Below are 19,327 nucleotides of genomic sequence, written 5' to 3' on the forward strand. Positions count from 1 at the left end.
TGAGGATAGCTTAAACGCTCCTCACGGTTTATGTGTTCTTAAAAATGAAAGAAGGGCCTTGGAAGCCCTAATTATTTTCTCTATTGCCGCTTCTGTTTTTTTCAATCATTGCCCACATACAGCTGTTGCGGCTTGGCTCTCGCATTTCTTGCCGAAGTTTGTAACAATCCTCATCCACTTTTATTAGCGACCCTCAAATCTGATTTCAGATTATTTGTCCCACTAATGGTTAATCTTTGACCTTCCCCAAGGCCAGCATCCCGTTTCTTAATTACTAATAATCTGCTCAGACAAATGCATCGAAATGATTCTATGATCATTTTACCTTCTTTTCACCTGTTGCATGGATGATCTTTTTTGAATAGAGCTTTCTCCACAAATTGCAAAAGGAATAAGAAATTCATATGAGCAGGTACAAAATTTCATAGGTGAAGACAGATTTTCTCTGGTGGAATTTAAAGAGATTTTTCTGAGAGTTGAGACGAATGAATCAGTAAGTGATTGTAAAATGGTTATTGCAGGTTATTTTTGTGATTCTCTTTGAGAACTTCAGTTTACCAAGTTTCAGGGAGACTTGTCCTTTTTTCATGCTATTTGCTGTCCTCATGCTGTAAAAATGCTACTTTGCCTTATTTTTTCAATTGAAGCGGTGTCTCTTTTTCTTTATTCTTTTCCTCTTACAGCTCTTGGAGGTAGCTACTTTTTACACTTGCCATCCTTCAGTAATATTCTCTGATCCCCATGACACTTAAAATAATCTTTAGTAGATTCCCAGGAACCCCGAGACACCTTTTTAATAAATCCTTCTGCTCTCAGAATTAGACAGTTGTTAAAAAGGTGGCAAACCAGGAACATAGTAGGGAGTCTGAATGGTGGGTTAGGTAGGGAAACCCTTAAAATTCTTAAAAATAAAGTGGAACATGAGACTTTAGATCTCTCCACTGAGTAGTGAGCCAGGAAGTCAGGGTTTGAGGGTTTGTTCTGTCATTCTCCCTGACTTGTAATTTGAAAATTTGGCAGTGTTTTGGTGACCTAACCATGGGCTGATGGAGTGACTTAAAAAATAGTGTGGAGGTCTTAAGTGGCCAGGTGTCTCTGCAAGATTGCTCTCGTTTTTATAGGTTTGGCTTGATCGTAAGGCTTCCCAGGAGGCCTAACTGACCCTCACTGATTAGCCCTGTGCGGTTCTCCTGGAACCTGGCACCTACCCTGCCCACTTGGGATGGGCCTTTCGTTAACACTGCCCTCCACCTCAAGCCTCTAGGCTCCCTGGTCCTCATTCAGCTTTCGGCCTTCTGTGATCAATCCAGGATACTTGCTTTGGGCAATTTGCATCTTTATATTTTGTTAGATATTCCTGGTGTACATGAATATATATTTGGGGGTAAAGACACAGGTATTGAGTAGAAAATATTCTGCTTTTGTTGTGAGTTGATTTTTTTCACTAGACATACTTTGTCCATATATTTTAAACAAGTTAAAAATTTATGTGGAAGTGCTGGGAAAGAGGTGGTAGGTTTTAAAAAATGAAAGGTGAGAGGCTACAAATAGTAATTTTACTTGTAAATGAACATCCGGGCTTTTGTTTTGTTTTGTTTTTGCAGCGAATTTAGCTCCCTGATACCTTGCTGAAAGAGTAGTAGCCATTAGTGTTAAAGCAGACCTAAGGTTAATAGCAAAAGGTAAAAAAACCGAGAGGGACCGTGTATCCAGGAAAGAGAAAGGGGAAAATTGATGTTAGTGGGATCCTATACAAGCTGTTCTGTGAAATATATTGATTTGGAAGGTAGGTATTGCCCATAGAATTGGAAGGGGCACATTTACCAGGAGGAGGAGTGAAAAAGCAGCTTGAATTGACGAGACTCACAGCCTGCTAACTGCATGCTGGAAAGTGGTTTCTAAACCGTGGGTAGAGGAAAGCCACCATTGAAAGTGGCCTGAACAAGAATGACTGACTCTGTGGACATAGATAGGCATGAGCTACTCCTGCAAATCTCTTGCCAGTTTTTTGGAAATGCAGATGCTGACTGTCAAGATGAAATTGATAAAGCTTCTTGGTATGAACACTTCTTAGGTATTAAACAACTACCTCTTTAGTGAATATTTTATAGTGGGAGTTGGGTGGGCAAGGAGGACTGAAGTCAATGTGTATTTTTATATGCATTGTGCTCCGGTGAGGAAGTTTTTGCCTGTGTGTGTCGGTCTTAAAATACAGTTATTCGAAAAGACTCAGGTAAAGAATCCGGAAACCAATGTTCCAAACTTTTAGTGTAATGTAGTCATGAGTCAAACAGCAGGAGTATGAATGTCTCAGAAATGAAACGCTTTTTGGTAGCAGTAGACACAGATAAATACGTTGTCCATTGAGATTGTGAACAAACCCTTTCTAAAGTTGACAGATTTGTAGGGACAGGAAATGTCCTCCAGTAGGAAGGTTTGTAGAACCTCCCCCAGCCGTCGCCCTGAAAACCTATTCCTCATCGCATATAGTTAGCCTGTCCTACGCAGAAAACCTTTGGAAAGGGAAAGGCATCCTTTATTAGATTGCTGTGTGTGTGTGTGTTTAAAATTGTTTAACTACAGTGCTGCCTCGGTGAGATTTTTAGTTGTAACATAGCCCCATTGGGCTTTATATGATGGGAGGAGGAAAGGTTATAAAATTAGGCACCGTTTAGAAGGTGGAAGAAGCTTAGAGGCCCCAAACTTTGTCGTATTAATTGATGCTCTAAGTGCCTAGGTAAGCGAAAGACAAAGGCCAGGGCTTGGTGTGAACTGCCTGGTGGCTTCGGCCTAGGAGTGGGGGATGGGGCCCTTTGTGAAGTCCAGGGTTGGTGCGGAGGGAGAAAACTGCAGGTCTCGGGTCTGTGCCCCGTGTGTGCTGAAGAGCGGACCACGAAGGAAGGGGCAGACCCCGGGAAGTTAGAGGACGCCCTGGAAAAAGCAGGTCCGGGGAGGTGGGCCTAGAGTCCCGCAGAGCGTGCGGGGCGGAGGCAGGGTCCGGTGCACCTGTGCCGTCGCGGGCCGGCCACTGGGGGTCCGCGGTGCCCGAGGGGCGGGCGGGGGCGTTCGCGCTCTGCGTTCGCGCGCGGCCTCGGGCGGAGGTTCTGGGCGCCTGGAGTGGCGAGCTGGGGCGGCGCGGGGCAGCCCCCGTGCGGGCACCCTGTTCCCCTCCCCCCTCCCGCAAGTTCACCGGCGCGGCGTGAGCCGTCAGGGGCGCGCGCGGGGTGGGGGCGGGGTGGCCGGGCGGCGGCGGCCCACTTCGAGGGAGCGACCTGCGGCCTGGGCCGCCCGGGCACCCCGCGACGGCTGGCAGGTCACTCGGGCCCGAGGGGCCTCGTGGGGAGCGGCCATGTTGGCTTCGTCACTGAGGACTCCGGGCGGGTCGGGTGTCGGGCGAGACCTCGGACCTTCGGCCTCTGGGGGTCGCCCTGCCGGGGTGGGCATGGGGGCATCTGGGGGGTGAAAGGGCCCCGAGGGACAGGGGAGGCCGGAGACTGGCGTCCTTCCCACCCGCTGATGGCTGTGATCTCTCCGTCCCGAGAGGACGTGGAGGGGAGGGACTGAGGAAACCGGTCCGCAAGTGAGAAACTTTAAAATTAGGTCCTAAATGGAAAACACCGAGAAATAGAACTGCTCTGCTGTGCGAGGCAAGAGTGGAAGGCAAACTTTGTAGGTGAGAATAGGAGATCCCAGGCCGCCTCACTACCTTTGTGAAAAGTTTTTTCCTAAAGTAGGGGCCTGAAGCTCTTGATGTGTAATTTCCTCTTTGCCAGTAGAATCCCGTGATTGCGCTCAGGTTTGTCTGCAGACCTGCACGTTACAGGTGTGAGGCTTCCACGCCGTAATGTTTCTTGTGTTTGTCTCTATTTCCCCTACTCCAGAATTCAAAAGGAACTGGCGGACATCACTTTAGACCCTCCACCTAACTGCAGGTGAGTTGCCTTTCAGATTTTTTTCATTTTTAAAATTCTTCTAACCTTTGTCTTGGGTTTTTCTTTTTATTATATACTTTTTTACTTTATTCTTTGCTTTCTACGGCGCCAACATCACGTAAGAGCTGAAATTCATTAACCTGAGTGTAATGTTTTGATGAGCCTCTGACAAGCTCAGTACTGTGGAGGAGAAGTAATGGATTTATTTGGAGTGGATTTTTACGTGTATGAAACAAAACTAAAGTAAATTTAAAGGTGTATCCGTGCCTAATTATGGCACGGATGGTGGCACGGATAATATGCCATTAAGGATGATGTAAAACCTTTTATATGCGAAGGACATTTTGGTTTGGAAAACTGCTTTGCTGTAGTAATCTCTTATTCAGCCTCTGCTAAGCCAAGAGAGCGTAGTTAAACACTGGATCTTCAGCCTTGCTCCGTAACGTATGGATTTGTTATTGGACTTTTGGTAGAGCAATTCAGGAGACAATTTCTGGTTTTGATAAAGCGTTTCTTTAAAATTGTAGATTTAAACTCTTTCATAGGGGTGTTTTTTTCACTTGCTTTATTCAGACTGTTTACATATGTGTGTTTCAGTTTCAAAACAAATTGAAACCAGCTTTCTAAGGGTTTGTTGATTACAACTTTATTTAGAGAAGCCATTTTGCTACTGTTGAGTCAAGGTGGAAGACCTGATTGTTGATGACTTTGCTAGATCAACAGTGAAGTGAGGGATAACTTACAACTGTGTATTAGAATAGAGCCATTTATTTAAGGGAGGTCCTGTAACTCCTGCACTTTAAAATTTAAGTATAACATTTAACCTAGTTCTCAGGATCAGCATTGGAAAGGGATGTGAGATTTCAGAAATATTTTAAACTTATTGGTAGGAGTAGAAGTTATGTCAAGAAAGTATTCAGTGGCCATAACACAGAGTTTTTAAGATGAGTGTGTGGGAATATTCAGGTTGAAAAGCTAAGTGAAATATTTGGTTTATTAACAGTGGACTTTGTAAACTATGATTAGTGGACTAAATACACAACTATTACGTTTTGGTTGCATTCATTCTTAATGTTGATTAGGTGTGGGATGCACTTTGGTGAAATTTTGTTCTGTTTTGTAAGAAAAGTCATTTTGAGTTTGAAATGCTCTAAAACTGTAGTTTATAATTGAAGCACTTAATTATTCTAGAGGATTTCTTTTATGGTTAATAAGAATCTCTTCAGATGGTTGAGAAATGCAGAAATAATAAGACTTAAGCCTATGATGTTTAACTCATTATTTTGATGATGGTGGTTCAAATGGAATCCTATAGCTTGCTTTGGTTGGTTGTGTGGAATCCATGTCCATTCCCCAGGGTTGATCTGTGCTGTGTAGCTATTGCTCCTGTTTGGTATTATGTCTGTCCTACGTGTGTGTTATTAATAACATTGATTAAAACATATAATGGCTTTCTTATGAATAAGCACGATCAAATCTAAAATTGTAAGCCATTTGAAGATTTTCATGGGATTGATCATTTTAAAAAACAGCATAAGTACACTTCAGTTTCACATCATTTTAACTTTAGTTTCTGTGTGAGACATTTATGCTGCTGAGGCATGTGGAACTTTTTTGATTTTGGAAAACCCTCCTAATTACCCCTTTAAGGTGAAACCTTTGGCCATTATGACACTCCAAAGTGGGTGGCCATTGGGTGGTTGGTGTTGGGGAGACAAAGTTCAAAATACTAAATTTTGAGAAAAATTTCTGATTTTGGAGAAAATATGAGGCATCTTCATTTTGCAAGATAATGTATATTATGTTGTCTTTTAACAATAAGGATGACTTTATTTTCAGAAGATATTTTCCAGTGGGGCCATTTGAGTAATATGAATTAAAATTTTTACTTTTGATTGGCTTACTAGTGGTGCTGTCTTAATACTACATAGTAGTCCCAATATTCAGCTCTCTTAAATGAGTTTGGTTGTATGTTTTGTGCTGTTACGGGATTTAATTATTTAATATTTTAATGTACTTTATTGGAGATAAAGATGGATAATTTAGTTTGGGGATACTTTTTTTTTTTCTTTTTGAGTTGGAGTCTCGCTCTGTAACCCAGGCTGGAAAAGCAGTGGCGTGATCTTGGCTCACTGCAACCTCTGTCTCCAGGGTCCCAGTTCAAGCAGTTTTCCTGCCTCAGCCTCCCAAGTAGCTGGGATTATAGGCATAGCACCATGCCCAGCTAATTTTTGAATTTTTAGTAGAGAGGGAGTTTCACCATGTCGGCCAGGCTGGTCTTGAACCTTGAACCTGATCTCATCATCCACCTGCGTCGGCCTCCCAAAGTGCTGGGACTACAGGTGTGAGCCACTGAACCTGGCCTTGGGGATACTTTTTGAAGTCAGCATCCAGTGAAAATCTATGAATTAAATGATATATTAAGTGCATACATGTTTAAAATGCCCCCAGCATGAGAGCGTGAGATTTGAATGAGTTAAATAATTGGTTTTCAATTAGTGTATCTTGTATTTTTACCCTTTGCTGTACTTCCTTTCTTCAGTCCGTATTCAATGTGTAGTTTTAAACATGTTATTAAAATATGGCACTTTGCACATAGTAACTTCTCAGTAAACAGTTGATTATTGCAAATCCGTGAAATTGCTCCTCTTGTAGGAAGGTACACTGCTTGTGCTAATTCTAGCACTTGGCAAAAATATTTGAAGTTATTGTGCATCAAAACCTATGTGAAATGCAGTTGCTCGGTATGTTATGTATAAAAACAGAAAATGAAATTCTTAATGTTGTATATTGTGTTGGGTAGATATTTTTTGGAACACAGTGCAGATTATGTTCAATGACCTGGTCCAAAGTAATTTTAAGTATTTTCAAACTGCTTTATGTTCACATAGAAATCAAATTCTTAATTTTAGTATTTCTGAACTGTTTTTTTTGCGTGTTTGATTTTATGTGTGTGTGTGTGTGTGTAGGTACACCCGCAGAAGTTTCCCATCTCACTCTTCGTTTTGGTTAGGTTTCTATTCCCCTATCATCTGGCTCTGTTCTTTTAGGTGAAAAAAATACTTTAACTGTGTAATGATTCCTTAAAGTGTGCCAGATCTTGGATTGTAAAATTACGCCTTTTAGATAGCTGTTGAACTCTGGGCCACTAGAGTCAGTTTTGCAGCTGTTATTTATAGCCCAAGGCTCAAGCTTTGGTAAATTGACTAGTTATAACTAGCCTGTAGATAGGAATGTCTGTAGACAGTATGTCTGAACATACTAAATGGCATATTTTGCCTAAGTCCTTTAAAATTCAGATTTTATTTAATGGATACATTTGTATTATGAGTAAATGTCTCACGTAATGACTTGAAACCTAAAAATTCAGATGGGGATGCTATTTTAGACTAAAACGTCTGTAAAGTGATTAAACACTTCAAGCATGGGGGAGAAAAGTAATTCCTCCTTCCTTCCTTCCATCTGTCCGTCTTTCCATCCATCCTTCCTTCCGTCCATCCTTCCTTCTGACAGGGTCTCACTTTGTCACCCAGGCTGGAGTGCGGTGGTGCTCACTGCAGCCTTGACCTCCTGGACTCAAGCTGTTCTGCCTCAGGCCCCCAAGCAGGGACTACAGGCGCTCACCACTACACCTGGTTAATTTTTTGTAGAGACCAGATTTCTCCATGGTGGCCAGGCTGATCTTGAACTCCTGGTCTCAAGCAGTCCACTCACTTCGGCCTCCCAAAGCACTAGGATTACAGGTGTGAGCTAGGGTGCCTGGCCCTGATATTAGTTATTATTATTATTTTTTTGTATGTGACAGAATTTCCGTTTAGCCTTCTTTTGATAGCTTTTTTTTTTTTTATAACACTGCATATACTTTAAATAGTTTTAAGCCATTATGTCATTATACAAGAATGCATGTTTTTGAAAAATTCAAATACAGGTTTGTGGAGTAAAAAGCAAAAGATAGCCGTCATGACCTCTTTCTGGTCGTGCTGCTTGCACAGAGATGCCCCATGTTAGCACTTTGTACACTTCAAGGTAGTTTCTGTGAATTTACACGGTTGTATTTTTCTGGCATTACAATACCTTCTCGAATTGGTGGTAATGGTAATGAGATGTCAGTTAAGAAGTCCCAGGCTGCTCATCATGGTTCAGAATGAAAAGAGATCCTTTTCTTGCAGCAGTGGAATGCTCCCTACTTCGTCCAGGTTCAGCATGTTTTAAATGGTTGTTTGGGTGTAAGAAATAGGTTGGGCACAAGTCACCCTTTGCAAAACTGTATGTGTGTGCTGAAAAGATTTCTTCCTTTTAATATCTTTCATTCATCTGATGTTACTAAGCTAAATGCATTAAGGATAGAAGTGTGACTTAAACTTATCTGAATGACGTTTAGTTTTATCACCATTACAGTGTGTATACCTTTATGCATGTAAAGGTAGTGTTGAAAAATTGTGACGACCAAGAGAATGGGGTGTCAGCACAATCAAAATAGCACCCATACTAGGGTCAGGCTGTTGGGAATTAGATCATCATCTGGGGCCTTTCCTATTAGAGGAAAGAAACCTATCTGGAAATGAATTGCCTTTCAAATGAGTAGGAACTCTTGTGGTGGTTGTGTTTACCAAAAGACTGTGTTTGGATTGTAAAACTATACTATTATTATTCCTCCGGAAGCTAAACAGAATTACCATAGGACCCAATAATTTTACTCCTAGCTATGAACCCTGAGTAATTAAAAACAGAGGCTCAAACAGGTACTTGTGTGTCAGTATTCATAGCATTATTCTTAGTAGGCAAAAAGTGGAAAAAAACCCAAGTGTCTTTCAGCAAATGAGTGGATGGACAAAATTTGGTCAATACATAAAATGGAATATTCAGCTATAAAGGAATGAAGTTCTGATGCGTGGCTACAACATGGATGAACCTTAAAAATGTTATACTAAGTGAAATAAACTAGACCCCAAAAGACAAATAGTGTGTGATTCCACTTCTATGGAATACCTAGAATAGGCAGACTCATAAGGACTGACACAGACAATAGACCCAGCGCAATGGCTCATGCCTATAATCCCAGCACTTTGGGTGGCTGAGACAGGCAGATCACGAGGTTGAGAGCTTGAGACCATCTTGCCGATGTGGTGAAACTCTGTCTCTACTAAAAATACAAAAATTAGCTTGGCGCGGGGGCGCACATCTGTAGTCCCAGCTTGGGAGACTGAGGCAGGAGAATAGCTTGCACCTGGAAGGCGGAGGTTGCAGGGAGCCGCGTTCACACCACTATACTCCAGCCAGGCAACACAGCGAGATTGCATCTAAAAAAAGGACAGATTAGAGGTTTTCAGGGACTGAGGGGAGGGGAGAATGGGGAGTTACTTCTTAATGAATACAGAGTTTCTGTTTGAGGCGGTAAAAATTTTGGAAATAATGGTGATGGTTGCACAGTATTGTGAGTGTAATTACTGCCACTGAATTACACGGTTAAAATGGCAAATTTCACGTAGATGTTTTATCACAAAAACAGCTATACCACTGTTAAAATATTAATCAGCATTTTGAGAAAGATGCTTATAGCTTAGAAGGCAACACTCACAGTTTTTAGGGATTCTTAAGAACACTGATATTAAATTCCTGTCACAAACTTTGAGGGCCTGTTATAAATGAAAAGGCACTACCTTCATGGAGTTCATAATCTAGTAAGGCTGGTAAGACATGCACACAGATTTTGAGTGGTACTTAGAAATATAAATATTAGGTTTTCAGAAAAAAAGAAATATTTGGAAAATAATAAAATGCAGATCATGTTATAAAGCTTCAGAGGAGTGAGAGTGATTTGAGTTTGAAGGATTGTGGCTGGAGTACTTAGTAATCTGGGAGAGCTTCATGGGGGAGGTGAGAAGTGGGGTGGGGAAGAATAAGGGATATCCCTGATGTTGGAAACAGTGTAAACCAGGACAGCAGAGGGAAGACAGAAAAAGGGCACTATTGGGCAGAAGTGAGTAAAAGCCGTGACTGGAGAGTGAGAAACATTAGTGGGAGAATAAATAGTAAGAGATAAAGCTTGTGTTCTTCAGTGTCAGGCTAAGGCTTTAAATTTTATTTTCTATATGCTGGAGAATCATTGAAACCCTTTTGATTAGGGACTGGCAGTCAAATAGAGCTGGCTCTCTAGATAGAGACAGGAAGGACTGAGTAGAACTTGGTAGGAACAGGAGCCTTGGAGACTGCTGCAGTAGTCCAGGTGGAAAGGTACGAGGGCTGGGGTGTAAGCAGTGATCATCAAAGGGAAGAGGAAAGAGAGGACAGTGGAATCCATGGGACTATGGAGGGCTTGATAAGGAGTCAGGTTCTTCAGGGTGTTGGGAAAGTTGGTGGTGCATTAACAGAAGTAAATAAAGCAGGAAGATGAACCGACTTGAGGGAGGCAGAGATGGATAGATCCTGTCCCCAGGGCTAAAAAAAGGTTTTGTTATTTGCTTTGTTGATCACATACAATGCTTAGCATGTTGCTGCCACTTAGTAGGTCCTCAGTAAATATTTGCAGTTTGATTATATATTTGAGTTTATGATTAAATCAGTCGAGCTCCCAGATCTACATGGCCTACTTTTAGATTAGATTAGAGAAATTAAATAGATCGCCAGCTTCCTAAAAGGCAAGGGCAGTGATTTCTGTCTTTGATTCTGACCCTACATGTTTTTCCCAGCTGCTTTAGTTTGAAGATTTTCACAGCTACATCAGCTGTTAAAAGAATGATACAGCAAGCGCCCACCCTTCAGCAAAATTTCACGTGTTTGCTTTGTCTCTCTCTTATCTCTGTACGTTAATTTTGTGGAACCATTTGCAAGTGAGCTGTAGGCATGACGATGCTTCCGTGTGTTTAGCTTTGCACTAAACACACGGAATTGGATCTGAGGCTGCCTGGCAGTGGAGCTGAGGCTGGGACTGGTTTTGGTAGTCCACATTAGATTAAAAGTGTGGGTGACGTAGAGTGCAGTGCACAAGATTGCCAAGATTGGAAGAGGAAAGAATTGTGCTTTGATGGATATCTACAGATAGAGGATGGGAAATGAAGAGGCTTTGGAGAAAGAAGTAGAAGGAAATCCATAAGGTTGTAAAAGTTCCTAGAGGGACATCAAGGACATCTTCTCTTGGAGCACTAAAGTGTAAGAACGTAGATGTGTGTTTTGTAGGCTGAGAGGAAGAAGCAGGTGTAGAGAGGAAAAGAGTAAAATGCTGGAGAGGCAGATGTCACGTTTTATGACATAGTCAGAGAGAAAGTGTTGGCCCTATAGAACTAGGCCGTAAGTGGGAGAGTATATGTTTAGAAAGGCTGGTAGCCTGGAACTTTTACACAATTTTCTAGAGGATTAGAAGCCCTTTTGGTGCTTGGGTAGCACTCTAGGTACTTAGATAGACCGGAAAAGCAGCAGCGTCTCTCTGTTGTTACTTGGTTTCTATGCTTTCCCAGTAGACTTTAAGTTCCTTGAGAGCAGGGATTATTATGTTTTTGTATCCCTACAGTGTCCAAGAAAGGGTAGGTAAACAATGCATATTTGTTAAAACACAAAAACCTAATTTGGTCTGATGGTTTAATGGGACATCTTCATTATCCTCTTCAGAAAATAATGGAAATTGCTGGGGAAATTGCTGTCACATTTTACAGCTGTCCATTGCTGGCAATCTTTCTGAGTTGGCACCCAAGCAGTTTTGGCAATTTTGACCTTCCTGCAATCACAGAGAAGCTCTGGATGTCAGTGTGATAAAAAAGATGTGATCTCTGCTGCAGGCTCAATTGAGAAAAGGTGTATTAGAGAAAATATAACACCTTTGAATTGCTTGTTTTGATTTTATGTAAGGTTTCTCAAAGTCCCTGTAATGTGGCGTGGACTCAGTCTACAGAGGTACAAATGGTAACCTTACTATAGAGTTACCATTTGTCAAGTGAGCAAGGGTCTAGGGGTGCTAAATAAACTGGGTTCCTAGAGATGGTCCCCCAAATCCCAAAGCTATTCCAGATAGTTGGTTATGTTAGAGTTGCTGGCACCCGCCTGAGACATCTGACACATTCCCTGTCACCAGTGAAGTGAAACTGGGTTTCATAATAAGCCCATTCTTATTCAGCCTCTTTTATGCCGCCATGCTGTAAAGTAAAACAAAAGACCTGGTAACTGGTGTCAGAATATGCATCTAATCCTCTGGGAAACCTACTCCTTTATAGGCTAAAAGCTCATCAAAGCCCCTGCTTGAGAACTGTAATCCAGGAACTCTGCTGTATGCTAATGGCTCTTTTCTTGAAACATATACCCAGTGATTATGGATTGCTTTGTGGAGTCCGTGGCACGTTACATAGACGATCAACCTTTGGAAGGCCAAGTTGATGTCCCACCCCACTCAGGAAATCTGACAAAGCCAAAGGTTTTCATGCATACAACATATGCAAGTTGTCACTGGGTTTTGCTATAGTGACAGCAAACCATTGGGGCAGTGTATTGTTCACTAATACTTTAACAGAGTAGTTGAAAATGGAATTATTTCTGCTTTCCAAAGTACATGCTGACCCAAATATGACAAAGTAAATGCAAACCCCAAGTAAAGAAACTGTTATCTAGCTTTACATAGCATTCTAAAGCAGATTTGCAGCAGATGTCAGTCTGACTTGTGTGTAGTGACCTGAGTCATTACTAAATTTTAAATAGTAATACTCAATGGAGAAGTCTTAATGGGATCTACTAGCATTGAAATGATGATCATACGTACTGCCAGGACATTGGGCATTTGTGTTTATTTAAATTGATCGATGGAAAATTGATGTGGATAGACCTCTAGTAAATTCTACAGAAAAAGGCATTGAGGCACATTTTCAAACAGATGAGAGTAAATAGAGCAGCTTGGGATGATCTTACTTGGAGAAAAATTTTAAAAGTGGTGCAGCTCATAAGTCAGCATTATTATCATGAAGCAGTGTTGTACATGTGATAGTGACATGCGTAAATCAGATCATAATCAGAGTGTCTGCTGTGTGCTAGGTATTGTTCTGTAGGTGACTAAAGCAGACCGGGCCTTTGGCTTGTGAAACCTGAATTTTAGTAGACAGTACAAACAGCAACTAAGCAAAAGGATTAGTACAAGTGGTAATGACTAGTAGGAAAGAAATTGACAGAGTGCAGCGAAGGAGAATAATTGGGGGAGGGGTATGAGGGTGACCCAGAGAAGGCTTACAAAGACATGTAGTCAAAGACCTAAAAGATAGGAAATGAAATGGCCTTGTGAAAAGTACCAGAAGACATGTGGGATAGAGGGAAGGTAAAAACAAAAAACAGGCCCTGATGGGGGAGGAGTCAGGTGATGTTGATTATGTAAACCACGGTAAGCGGAGAGTGTGGATTTTTCTCAGTAATGCTTCAGAAGGCCTTTCCCACCCTCCCCGCTGCATGGAAAATAGCTAGGAGGAAGTCAGTAGTGGAAGGGAGACCAGGAAGGAGGGTATTGCTTGCTGTGTGTCAAGCTACCTGGTGCAGTTGGCTAGGATTAAGGTGGTGGTGGTGGAGATACAGTAGAACACAGGGACCTGTTGATGGATTGCATGTGAGAGATAAGGGACAGGAGCAAGAATGACTCCAGGTTTCTGCATTATTTTTTTGCAGTTGGCTAGATGGTGGTGATGTTTTCCTGATAGGTAGACTCCTAGGCCTGGAATAGGGCCGTAGGGTACATGTGTGGTGGATAGGGAGAGATGAAGGAAATGACTCCTTTTTTGGACTTGTTAGATTTGAAATCTATTCTCATGAGGCATCCAAATGAAGGTGTCAAAAATAAGTTAGACATAGGTAGTTGGAGCTCTGAGGAATATTGTGAGCTTGAGATACACGCACATTTGGGAGACCTTACCAAATAGAGGCTCTTGAGTGTCTTGGGAATGCCCTTATCTCCTGGAAAGGAAAGGCGTCGTGAGAAGAGTGGCCAGGATGGAGACCCAGGCATCTAGCATTTAGAAGCGTACACTAGGAAAAGCCAGCAAAGGAGGCAGAAGGAAAATCCAGAGAGTGTGGTATGAGAAAGTAGTGAGCGGAAGGTTTGAGGTGACGAAGTCTGAGTGATGCTGTGAGCTGGAAGGAGATGAAGGCCAGCAAGTAACCACTAGATTTTAGCTCAGGTTTGTTGGTGACCTTTACATGTCTAAGCTGAATTAGAGGAGAGACGATGGAAAAGGAGGAATGATTTTCAAGAAGGAAAATGTGTTTGTAGTAATCTTCCTGGTTAGAATATTTCATTGTATTTGTCTAGAAAAGTAATCTGGTATTATCTAATTTCTACATTTTAGGGCAGAATTTCTTAACGGCATATATAATTTTGGGGGGAGGATGGGGAAAGGGCCTACTATTCGTGGATTCTCAAAAGATTTTTTTTTTTTTTCTGATCTCCTCCTCTTTTTCCTCACCAAAACAAGTTAACTTCTACTTTATGAGATTCAAATCCTTTGTGATCTTTAGGTTAACATTGTTCCCTGGATGTTACAAGTAAATAGTGTCAGTTCATGTATTACATCTTGATGAATCTCTTTTACAAGACTTGATTTGAAACTACTGGATAAATTGGAAAGTCAGTAAATTGCTGCTGCCATCCTGAAAAATGTTTTTCATGCTTTGATTTGCATCGACCTTTTATAGTCTGTTCAAGCTGGAGAATGCACCCGAATGAGTTGGGTATATGTATTTACTTTTAACACAGCGTAAGTTATCATATTTAATGCTTTTCATTCCCCCTCCCCCAAAAGAGCCTTGCTCTGTTGCCCAGGCTGGAGTGCAGTGGTGGGATCTCTACTCACTGCAGCCTCAGCCTGCAGGGTTCAACTGATTCTCCTGTCACAGCCCCTTGAGTAGCTGGGGTTACAGGTGCATGCCACCACGGCCGGCTCATTTTTGTATTTTTAGTAGAGATGAGGTTTCACCACGTGGGCCAGGCTGGTCTCGAACTCCTGACCTTGTGATCTGCCTGTCTCAGCCTTCCAAAGTGCAGGATTACAGGTGTGAGCCTCGGTGCCTGGCCTGTTTTTCATCCTTTTAATATTGACTGTTACGTTTATGCTTTACATTGGATATACTTAGAACTCTTCAAGTACCATATAAGCACTATCTTTCTAATCGTCTACTGATCATGTCTTAATAATTGGTTTCAGATTATGCCAAATACTCTTGGTCTTGCTTAACTTGATAATTCAGGGTAGAATTTAAAAAGTTTCAGGATTAGGAGTCATCCTCCTAAATCAGAGAGTAATTAGTTGAAATCACAAAAGCATGAGGTACTGTACTGCTAGAGGAAAGCAAAAAATAACATGTGGAACCACAAATGTTTTGTCTACATAGGAATTTTGCTCCACCACCACCACTTAACAGCTTTCCCCCCTCAATGGGAGTACATCTCAGTTTTTAAGGTAATTTATTAGAATTGCTATTATAAAAATTTATTTCTTAGCAGACTTTGCTAGAACACATTTATCCTAAATAAAAGGAGATAGTTGACTTAGCAGAGAAAAAGACCCTAAAAGAAAACATTTGTTTTATTACAAGCACCCAGGAGGATTTTTTATAAACATGAACGATAACTTTCCTCTAACCTAAGTAAATATTTCAGGACAAATGTACGTTAAGTGATTATAGTAATGCGTGTGCAGAGACTGGCAGTACAGTTAGCAGCCTCATATACGACTTGCTAGTATGCCACACTGCTTTGGCCTTTTTCTGAGTAACCCTCTCTCTGGAAGTCCTTGAAATGCGTAACTTCGTCAGGGAGATTCTTAGCCCCCGAAAAGACGTGTATCTTTTTAGCTTAGTATTCTGAGATGTTCTCACATCCAAAGTAAACATTGTTAAGTGATACGGACCAGTCCTAAAGTAAATGATATATTAAGTGCACAATTCTTGTTCAAACTGAAATTTGAAGTTGTTGTCATTCTTTGCATCCACACTACTGGATTCTATGCAGATAGGGGGATTTCTGCTTCTACATTTTACTGTAATGATTTACATTTACCTGTGTTGAGAGGAAATTCTATATTGTAGCAAGTTAAAACACATGATTTTGGCAAAAAAGTAAAAACTGTTAAGATCTTGGAGCCCACATTTATTTGTTGTGGAAATTTGGAGCTAGGAAGGATGGGATGCTCCCTTCTCTGTCTCTGTGTTCTGTTTATTGTGAGGTGTATATTGATAATGCATTTGTGAAGAAAGGCATTCTTTAATGACTTAGCAGAGAAAAAAGTGATAGTAATTTTATCCATGTGTCTCCAGGTGACTGGTACTGTGTTTTGCTTTCTGCTCTTTTCATTTCTCCAGAGCCACTCGTAAAATCTTTCTGCAGTTAATGGTTCATTATAGTCCAATTTTCATTGCTTTCTAAGATTTGAACTTTGAATCTGAATGTCAGCCCCCGTCTAAAAGCAGTCATCTTTCAGTTCTGAAGCTCCTCTGATATCTTTCAGACCCTTCAAGGAGCACTAGGTTTGAGGATGATAACATTTGCTCGTTGTCATTGGACCTGAAGGTGCATAGAAAGAAATGCTATGTTGGATCTCAGTATACTAATAACAGTCCTGCAGGCTGCATTTGCAGTTTCCTTTCTGCATGAAATCTTGTTAGTGTCCTCCTGCATTTCTGGCTTTCTCCCATTCTGGTTGCTTCTTCCCCTTCCTGCTCCCTTAAGAAAAAAAAAAAAAATGGTTAGCCAGTTCGGTGAAGTTTTCTCAGAAATTTTTTGTGGACAGTGCTAACTTAAGCAAGAAAACAGTTTGTGACACTTGACTTTTCAAGGAGGAGATAAGGTTTTGTGTACCCAGACTGTATATATCAATTATTACGGGGCTAAACTTTGAAAGTATGATTAATTCCCCTGCAAGTATTTACCAAACCTTGTCAGATTTTAATCCTATTTCTTGAATTACTTTGAAAAAAGGTCACATACTACATACACATTATTTGCATTATGAGGATTGCCCATACTAATAAGAGATTTCTGTTCGTTCCAGTTAAATCTTACTCCTGGTTTTGCAAGTGTATTCAGGCCTGGCATGGTTGGCAGTGACTCAGCTGGGGTGGGCAGGGCAGTCTCCTGCCTGCCCCACCTGTGTTTCGCTGCCTGTTTCCCTGTGACCTAGGCTGAGCAATACAAATATCATTGACAACACTGACAGTGCTTTTTTTGATCTGCGCCTGCCCTGGCTGATTCCATTTTGTGGCCCTTTGATTTAAGATGCAGTTAGAACCAGTGGCTCCTCACTGTATTCAGTCATTCATTCTAATATTTATCAAGCATTTACTGTTGTGCCAGGTACTGAAGATAAAGCAGTAAAAAAGGCCCTGTCTCTGCACTCAGTGAGGTTTTATTCATATAGAAACAAATGTACAAAGTAATTTCAGAAAACGGTACCAAGAAATTAAAATAGAGTAAAATGGCTTAGTGAGTGACTGGGCAGGTTGGGACATTGGTTGGCACCACGTTGGGGAAATGACCCTGAATGGTGATGAGGACCTGACCATGAGAAGGGCATTTTGGGCTGAAGGACACCAAATGCTAAGGTGCTGAGTGGGGCAGGCCAGTGTGGCTGGACATAGTGGATGAGGATCAGAGTGGTAGAAAATGAGGTAGGTGGGGGTCAGATTTTATTCCAATTTCAGCAGAAAGCCGCCAGACAGCCTTAAATGGAGGAGTAATATACCACCACCGTTGGCCTGTATTTGGAGAATGTCTGACATAAAATTTCCTACCAGTGAAAAGAGAGAAGGCGGATGCAGTGGGGCATGTCTGTAGTCCCAGCTATTTAGGAGACTGAGGCTGGAGGATCACTCAAGGCTGGGAGTGTGAAGCTGTGGTGTGTACTGTGATTGCACCTGTGAGCAGCCGCTACACTCCACCCTGAGCAACATAGTGACATCCTCATTTTAAAAAATCAGGATTCAGTGTTTTGGAAAAATTATGTTAAAAAATGGAGGTTATTCAGATAAAATTACAGAGGTTATTCTGTAAAACTTTTTTGGCATTATAAGCAGTTTTACTGACTTTTATGTAATAGTTCTATTATATCTAGACATCTGTGTATCAAACACACCTGAAGATATGTTACCCCAAATTGGCATCTCAACCAGTGAAAGGAAGTATAGCCCACTCACCTGGTCTTGACGTAATGGTTGGATGACGTATGGGTGTTTGTAATGCATAGGTAGCATTTATGTATGTATGTATGTATTTATGAGACGGAGTTTCGCTCTTGTTACCCAGGCTGGAGTGCAATGGTGCGATCTCGGCTCACCGCAACCTCCGCCTCCCGGGTTCAGGCAATTCTCCTGCCTCAGCCTCCTGAGTAGCTGGGATTACAGGCACGCGCCACCATGCCCAGCTAATTTTTTGTATTTTTAGTAGAGACGGGGTTTCACCATGTTGACCACGATGGTCTCGATCTCTTGACCTCGTGATCCACCCGCCTCAGCCTCCCAAAGTGCTGGGATTACAGGCTTGAGCCACCGCACCCGGCCTGCATAGGTAGCATTTAAAGCTGACAGAAACAGCTTTTTCGTTGTCCTTGTAGTGTGCTTGCCTTGGTTCCGGGCTGTCCACCTGAAGTGAAGACAGCCTGAGTCTGGCCATGGGGAAGCATCAAGAGTTTGGCTTCTCCTTCTTCAGAGCAGCAACAGCAAATGACACAGCAGCGAAGCTAGGAGAGTTGGGCAGCTTGGAAACGGGGAACCTCAGCAGTCTGGGAGGCGGCGTGCCAGAACTCCTCCCAGCCCTCGCTTGCTTATCTGTCATATCTAAAAGACGTACCTCTACAGTGTGAAACCCCAAATCTGTGATATGACTGGAGGGAGAATGCTTTCCAGTTGACTTGATTAGGTAGACGCTCGCTTTTGTGGAGTTGTAATTTTTTCATAGTTTTTTGTTATGACAGCTGGAATATTTGTCGTAAAGGGGAGGTGTAAACATGTAATAAGGCTAATGAAGAGATTGGAGTAGCAATGTAATCATTCTTAGACGTATTTGAAACTTTAGGTACTAAATCTCTTTTTGATATATATGCTATAAAAATGACTTATAAAATGAAATGTAATTCTAGCGTATCTTAAACTGTTGCCAGGAGGTTTTTGGTGACACTGATAAGAAATTATATCGTTTCTTGCAGAAGGGTCATTTGTCTTGGTAAAGGACCAGTTTCTCATGACTCCCTGCCCCACTTCCCCCAGCTGATAAACAGCTAAGAAAAGCAGTCTTAGGACATTTCTTTTCACTTACCCATTATAAAAACTTACAATTTTTAAAGGGACAAAATTTCAATGCAGATGTAACGTGGCTATTTGCTCAAAGGGAAACACCACCAAATAATAATAATTATAATACAAAAAAAATCCTGTATTTTATATTT

The 19,327-nt window shown here is 41.5% G+C and overlaps 1 protein-coding gene and 1 long non-coding RNA gene across 2 annotated transcripts in view; both read left to right on the forward strand.

Moving 5' to 3' along the window:
• UBE2E1 (ubiquitin conjugating enzyme E2 E1) overlaps positions 1 to 19,327 on the forward strand; it is an 82,369-nt gene that overhangs the window by 1,609 nt on the left and 61,433 nt on the right. The window contains exon 3 of the mRNA XM_032267768.1: positions 3,882 to 3,932. Coding sequence (XP_032123659.1) covers positions 3,882 to 3,932 — 51 coding nt within the window. The remainder of the gene's footprint in view (positions 1 to 3,881; positions 3,933 to 19,327) is intronic.
• LOC116542709 lies at positions 14,896 to 19,294 on the forward strand. The gene is made up of 2 exons (XR_004265332.1): positions 14,896 to 18,130; positions 18,451 to 19,294. It is a non-coding gene; the product is annotated as an uncharacterized LOC116542709 (long non-coding RNA).

This window comes from Sapajus apella, unplaced genomic scaffold (assembly GCF_009761245.1).
Source record: "Sapajus apella isolate SASKATOON/1434 unplaced genomic scaffold, GSC_monkey_1.0 scaffold4, whole genome shotgun sequence".
NCBI classification, from domain to species: Eukaryota; Metazoa; Chordata; class Mammalia; order Primates; family Cebidae; genus Sapajus; species Sapajus apella.